Here is a 7,252-nt window from a genome sequence, read left to right as displayed (position 1 = left end):
CCTGATTATCTTGGTCTTTCCTCTCTCACCAGCACTTGAGAAGCAAGACCGCTGTTACGAAGCTCACCTGGACACAGACCTTAGCATAGTTCCTCTGCCAGCTGTTAAAGGTAAAGCATATTATATGCTGGGGGAGGCTTGTTCTATGGTTTGTGATTTCCCTCTGAGATGATCAGAAAGAAGGTGGTGTTGTCAGGACAAAAAGAAAAGTTGAACCAACTACACTGTTTTAATTAAGAAAAAATAAGAGGAAAGAAATGAAGAAAAAAGGAAAGGAAAGAAAAGGAAAGAAATGAAAAGAGCCCAGGTGGCATGGCTCAGTTGTTTACCTTAAACCTGGGAACCAGGAGATGTTGATTCTATTCCCAGTGATGGCACATGCCCCGGTTACAGTCTTGATCTCCAGTAGGGGGCATGCAGGAGTTAACCAATCCTTGATTCTCTGTCATCATTGATCTTTCACTTTCTCTACCTATCCCTTCCTCTCTGAACTCAGTAAAACTATACTAAAAAAAAACGAAAGAATATTCATGGTACAGTCAAGTAGAGCATTGAGTCAATCCTATATAATAAAAGGCTAATATGCAAATCAAAAAATGGCAGAGGCTGTCCACAGGTGGTCAGTCCGCTCCCAAAGGGGAGCATTGCTCAGCCAAAGCCAGGCTCACAGCTGATGAGCACAGGGGGGGGAGTGGAGCCTCCACGGCAGCACTGTAGTGGGCCTAAGCTGTCAGTTGGACTGCCCTGAAGGGACTCTGGACAGGGGAGGCAGCAGGGTTGGCTGTGGTACTCCCCTAAGTCCATAAAATTGGTGCAATGAGGCTCTAGTACTATTATAATAATGGTGTATCATGTCAGATGGGTATAACATTAATTGCATGATATCTTAGTCCATTATATAATGTCTTATCATTGTGGTATAGCCCTGAAATGAACCTAATTTTTTATGTCAACTGTCATTTAAAAAGTGTTTAAAAATTCCATACAACCATGTTATATTCATAGAATCATATTTTACATTAAGTACATTTTGTACATGGTGTTTGAGAAGAGAGATCTAAAACTAAAAAGAAAGAAGAATTGAGATTTATAAATTTGCAAAATAAACCAAAGGCAACCACAAACACAACCGTAAAAACCATTAAGATAAAAGCCGAGGTAAAATGCGTTTGGAGATACCATCTCCTGTCTTTTGATACCAGGACCGAAGTAGCGAGAGGCTCTGAGAAGCTGTGGCTGTTGCTCCTTGGACCACGGAGGGGTCATGGCCGAGCTCCCGTCAAAGGTGCACATCACCTCCCACCCCGTCTTTCTGAGGATCCATGGGCCCTCGGTGTACCAGGACGAGAAGAAGAAGATGTGGCTGCATCATGTCATGGACACAGAAGTTATCCTGCAAGTACGGTTGCGCCAGGAAGACATCGCCAGTGGACATATTGCACTCACAACCAGCCCAGAGACATCGAACTCTATGCCGTTCCTGTGGACGCTCCACCCTGGTGACCAGTACCTGGACGGCATGGGCCGGTTCTGGCATATCGTGCACCACGTCAAGGTGGACGGAGTGGAGGAAATTATCCTTGAGCTGATGGAAAAATGGTTGAACCTTTGATGGGGTCCCTGGCTCTTCTCAATTGAGCCCCAGTCCTGCCTGCCTGCCGGTGGGACCTGCATATTTCTGTTCACCTTTTTAATAAGCTCTGTTATTCTTTCGGCCAACGCCTTGGTGGGAGGGAACATTGATGTCTCTCTCTCTCTCTTTCTTTCTTATTCTTCTTATTGTTCTTGTTCTTCTTCTCCTTTCTCTCTCTCTCGCTTTCTCTTTGTCTCTCTGTCTCTCTCAGTCTCTCTCCCTCTCTCTCAAATCAATAAAAGCATTCTGAGCCAAGCTGGTGTTTCTCAGTGGTTGAGTGATGACCTATGAACCCGGAGATCGCGGTTCGATACCTGGTCAGGGCACAGACAAGAATTAACCAATTAGCCCTAGCTTGTTTGGTTCAGTGGATAGAGGATTGGACTGTGGACGCTGGAAGGTCCTAGGTTCGATTGTGGTCAAGGGCACATGCTCTGGTTCTGGGCTCATTCACAGAAAGGGGTGTGCAGGAGGCACCCGATGTATGATTCTCTCTCATCATTGATGTTTCCCGTTCCCAAATTTTATGAAAACAATCCTATAGAATAAAAGCCTAATATGCTAAGATTCCAGTCGACTTGTCATCTGTTCAACCAATCAAAGCATAATATGCAAATAATACACTAAGTTTGCTCAGCTGCTCACTATGACATGCATTGACCACCAGGGACAAGACATTCAGACTGGTAGATCACAGAGATGATGGGGTCTGGCTGAATGGTACTGAGTGAGACAGGCTGGACACACCCTTGAGCCCACCCATGGTCCCTCCACAGACCTAATGGGGCACCCGTGTGGTGCCTTGGCCTGGCCTGTGCCCTCTCGCAATCTGGGACGTCTCGGGAGATGTCAGAGAGCCAGTTTTGGCCGATCCCCGCAGGCCAGGCTGAGGCATCACACTGGTGCACGAATTTCCCCCAACATTCCTTCTTTTTTTGGAGAGGGTAGTATCGGTTGACGAACCTCAGGAGATAAAACAATGAGAACGCTGCTCATTGAAATGAAAACTATTTCCAGTGATGTCTTTGAGCCTTGTCTACTGGGGCTGGGCTAATATTTTCAGGCTTAAGTTCTTTTTCTTTTTCTATCTCGATTTAATATATTTTTACTAGAGGCCCAGGTTTCGGGCTCGATCGCCAGTAGGGGGCACGTAGGAGGCAGCCGATCCATAGTTCCCTGTAATGCAACTGTGGATGTCCAGAAATTGATGTCTGGGTCTCCCTCCGGCTCCTCGTCCAGCCTCCTCTCGCTGGTGAGATGCTAGATGAATTTTATGATCGCTGTGCTTCGTTTGGGGCTGTTTAGTGCTACACACAATGAAAAACCCAAATGCACACAGAGGTAGATGCTAAAGCCGTGATTCTCTCTCATCAGGGATGTTACTCTCCCTTTCAATTTCCGTTCCTCTCTGAGTCAATAAAATCTTTTTAAAGAATATTAGCAATTGTTCAATTCTGATGGCATGCACCTTGTTTTAAAATAGTTTATTATTTTTTTGGTTTAACATACCTGGTGGGTAGACATTTAAAGACGACCTAGTGCCTGTGCTGGTTTGGCTCAGTGGATAGAGCATCGACCTTCGGACTGAAGGGTCCCAGGTTTTATTACAGTCAAGGGCTTCATCCCTAGTGGGGGGAGTGCAAGACGCAGCCAGTCCAGGATTCTCTCTCATCATCACTGATGTTTGTATCTCTCTCTCCCTTCCTCTCTAAAAACAATAAAAAATATTTTTTTTATAAAGGAGCCCACGCCTCTATATCTGTCAGGTGTCACACTGCAGACACTCTGTCTCGTGACGCCTTTGGGCTCAATCCCTTCAAGGGCAGTATGAGGGTGACATTTCAAAAATGTTTTTTCTCTCCCATTTTTTCTTTTTCTTTTCTTCTCCTAAATGCCAACAGGCAGATGTCTGATATTTCCTTATGGCAACATTCATCTTTCCTTCCTAATTGGGGAAGAGTTTTCCTCAGTCCAGGTCTTTCAGCTGGGAGTTGTTTTTAATTTTTTTTTCCAGAAACGAATGGAGAGGGAGAGAGTTAGAAACATCCGTGATGAGAGAATCATGGATCGCCTGCCTCCTGCAAGTCCCTCACTGGGGTTCATGCCCACAACCTGGGCATGTGTCCGTGACTGGAAATTGAGCTCAGAACACTTCATTTCACAGGCCGACACTCTATCCACTGAGACAAACTGATCAGGGTCTCTTTGACTTTTTCAAAGGGTGCAAATGCCTTGAAGAAGAAAGAAACATCTCAGCATTTATGTCACAGTGGGAATTATGACTCACCTCCCCATTCTTTCCACATTGTTCCTATAAATGCAGACTCTGACTAATAATGAAGCTTGTTGATAAACAGCATGTTTGTTTAAGAATCCTAGGAATTAATTTTACAAGATATGAACTCTGACCTTCCCAGTTCTGGGAGATTTGATGACCTTCAACCTTAGAACCAGGAGGTCAAAGTCTAGGATGACGCAAACTGGACCGACACCTGACCACTTGCAAGATCCTTATCAAATTGGACTGTGCCTGTCGTCACGTAGAGAACTTCTCAAGGCACGCCCCCTGACCTCCTTGCTCTGTTTGGCCTCTCCCTCCTTATAAAAGCCTCTGCCTGCACTGAGATGTGCAGATGGGATTTGGAACGAGTTTCCTCCATCTTCTCAGGTTGCCGGCAACTGAATAAAACGCTTTCCTCCTTCACCATGGCCTGTCTCACCAGACTGTTTTCTGGGGTGTGAGTCAGCGGAGCCTTGTTTTTTCTGGGCACATTCCTGATACATGGACTCCTGGGAATAAGTGTATCATGGTCATGTTCTTTCTTCTGCAGGTGACAGGGGAAAGCAGAGACCAATCACAGAGGAAAGGAGCGAAGAACTGTGCTTTGCCTTTAGAGCAAGAAGAACAGGTAAGAAAAAGATGGATGGGAGGATGATGAGGAAAGATTGGGGATGGAGTCTGATCTGAGGGAGGAATTTGCACTTTGTGGACTGAAGTGAGTTTAGCAGCAAAACCATACAGCTTTTGCCAAGAGCATGGCTGAGGTTTGGGGAAGGGAGAGATCATTCTATAAGAGATGTTATGAGACCTCAGGAATCCTACGTGCTGTTTCACCTCTCTCTTTGCTTCCTGTTTGCCTTGTCAGCTATCCCAGGCATCTGTCGGACCCTGAATATTTTGGTCTTGCCTCTCTCACCAGCACTTGTGAATCAAGACCTCTGTTAAGAAGCCCACTAGGACACAGACATTAGCTTTGTTCCTCTGCCAGCTGTTAAAGGTAAAGCATATTATTTGCATGGGGTGGGTTGTTCTGTTGTTTGTGAGTTCCCTCTGAGATGATCAGAAAGAAGGTGGTGGTGTCAGGAAAAAAAAGAAAAGTTGAACCAACTACAAAGTTTAAATTAAGAAAAAAAGAAAAGAAAAGTAAAGAAAAGAAGAGAAGAGAAAAGAGCCCAGCTGGCATGGCTCAGCTGTTTAGCTTAAACCTAGGAACCAGGAGATGTTGATTTGATTCCGAGTCATGGCACATGCCCGGGTCACAGTCTTGATCCCCAGTAGGGGTCATGCAGGAGGCAACCAATCCGTGATTCTCTGTCATCATTGATCTTTCACTTTCTCTCCCTCTCCCTTCCTCTCTGAAAACAGTAAAACTATGTGAAAAAAACGAAAGAATAGTCATGGCACAGTAAAGTAGAGCATTGAGTCAATGCAATCCTATATAATAAAAGGCTAATATGCAAATGGACCAAATGGCAGAACAACTGGTCGCCATGACACACACTGACCACCGGGGGCAGATTCTCATGGCAGGAGCTGTCCACCAGTGGTGAGTGTGCTCCCACAGGGGAAGCACCGCTCAGCCAAAAGCCAGGCTTGCAGCTGCCAAGCACAGGGGGATAGTGGGAGCCTCCACGGCAGACCTAAAGCGGGCTTAAGCCATCAGTTGGAAATCCCTCAAGGGGTCCCGGACTGGGAGAAGCTGCAGGATTGGCTGAGGGACCTCTCTGAGTGCATAAATTTTGTGCAATGATACTCTAGTAATATTATGACTGTGTAAAGTGTCATATGGGTATGAGGTTAATTGCATGATTTCTTAGTCCATTATATAATGTCTAATCATTGGGGTGTACCCCTGAAATGAACCTAATGTTCTATGTCAACTGTCATTTTAAAAATGTTTTAAAAATTTTATAGGACCATGTTACCTTCATAGAGTCATATTTTACCTTAAGTATGTTTTGTACAGTTTGTTCTAGGAGAGAGATCTAAAGCTAAAAAAGAAAGAAAAGTTGAGATTTATAAATTTGCAAAATAAACCAAAGGCAACCAAAAACACAACCTTAAAATCCATAAATATAAAAGCCAAGGTAAAATGCGTTTGGAGAACCGATCCCCTGTCTTTCGATGCCAGGACAGAAATAGCGAGAGGCTCTGAGAAGCTGTGGCTGTTGCTCCAAGGATCACAGAGGGGTCATGGCCGAGCTCCCGTCAAAGGTGCACATCACCTCCCACCCCATCTTTCTGAGGATCCGTGGGCCCTCGGTGTACCAGGACGAGAAGAAGAAGATGTGGCTGCATCATGTCATGGACACAGAAGGTGTCCTGCAAGTACGGTTGCGCCAGGAAGACATCCCCAGTGGACATATTGCACTCACAACCAGCCCAGAGACATCGAGCACTATGCCATTCCTGTGGACGCGCCACCCTGGCGACAAGTACCTGGACTACATGTGCCGGTTCTGGCGCATCGTGCACCACATCAAGGAGGAGGGAGTGGAGGAAATGATGCTTGAGCTGATGGACGACTCGTAGGACATATGATTTGGTCCATGGCTCTTGTCAACCTGAGCCCCAGTTGTGCATGCCTGGTGGTCGGATGTGTATAGTTCTGTTCACCTTTTTACTAAGCTCTGTTGTTCTATCTGCCACCCCCTGGGTGCAAGGGCGTATTGATCTCTCTCTCTCTCTCTCTCTCTCTCTCTCTCTCTCTCTCTCTCTTCTCTCTTTCTTCTTGTCTTCTTCTTCTTGTTGTTGTTCTTCTTCTTATTCTTCTTATTCTTGTTCTTGTTCTTCTCCTTCTCCTTTCTCTCTCTCTCTCTCTCTGTCTCTTTGCCTCTCTGTCTCTCTCTGTCTCTCTCCCTCTCTCTCAAATCAGTAAAAGCATTTTGAGCCAAGCTGGTGTTTCTCAGTAGTTGAGGGACGATCTATGAACCTGGAGGTCACAGTTTGATTCCTGGTAAGGGCACAGACAAGAATTAACCAATGAGCCCTAGCTTGTTCAGCTCAGTGGATAGAGGGTTGGACTGTGAACTCTGAAATGTCCCAGTTTCGATTCTGGTCAAGGGAACATGTTCTGGTTGTAACCTTGATCGCCAGTATCATGTGTGCAGGAGGCACCCAATGTATGATTCTCTCTCATCATTGATGTTTCTCTCTCCCTTCCTGTATGAAATCAATCCTATATAATAAAAGCCTAATATGCTAAGTGTCCAGTCAACCGGTCATCTGTTCAACCAATCAAAGCATAATATGCCAATCATATTCTAAGGTTGCTCAACTGCTCGCTATGACAAGCATTGACCACCAGGAACAAGACATTCAGATTGGTAGGTCAGCTT

At 45.4% G+C, this 7,252-nt stretch overlaps 2 protein-coding genes across 2 annotated transcripts; both read left to right on the top strand.

The window, feature by feature from the left end:
- The first annotated feature begins 1,264 nt into the window (after positions 1-1,264).
- LOC139000482 (T-cell leukemia/lymphoma protein 1A-like) lies at positions 1,265-1,612 on the top strand. Its single transcript, XM_070402647.1, has one exon. The coding sequence runs from the start codon at positions 1,265-1,267 to the stop codon at positions 1,610-1,612; it is 348 nt and encodes a 115-aa protein (XP_070258748.1).
- A 4,495-nt stretch (positions 1,613-6,107) lies between these two features.
- Positions 6,108-6,446, top strand: LOC139000481 (T-cell leukemia/lymphoma protein 1A-like). The gene has a single exon (XM_070402646.1). The coding sequence runs from the start codon at positions 6,108-6,110 to the stop codon at positions 6,444-6,446; it is 339 nt and encodes a 112-aa protein (XP_070258747.1).
- Positions 6,447-7,252: the final 806 nt, after the last annotated feature.

Source organism: Myotis yumanensis, unplaced genomic scaffold (genome assembly GCF_028538775.1).
Source record: "Myotis yumanensis isolate MYYU_CA2020_CCGP unplaced genomic scaffold, mMyoYum1.0.hap1 SCAF_24, whole genome shotgun sequence".
NCBI classification, from domain to species: Eukaryota; Metazoa; Chordata; class Mammalia; order Chiroptera; family Vespertilionidae; genus Myotis; species Myotis yumanensis.
This window is presented reverse-complemented; position numbering and strand designations above follow the sequence as displayed.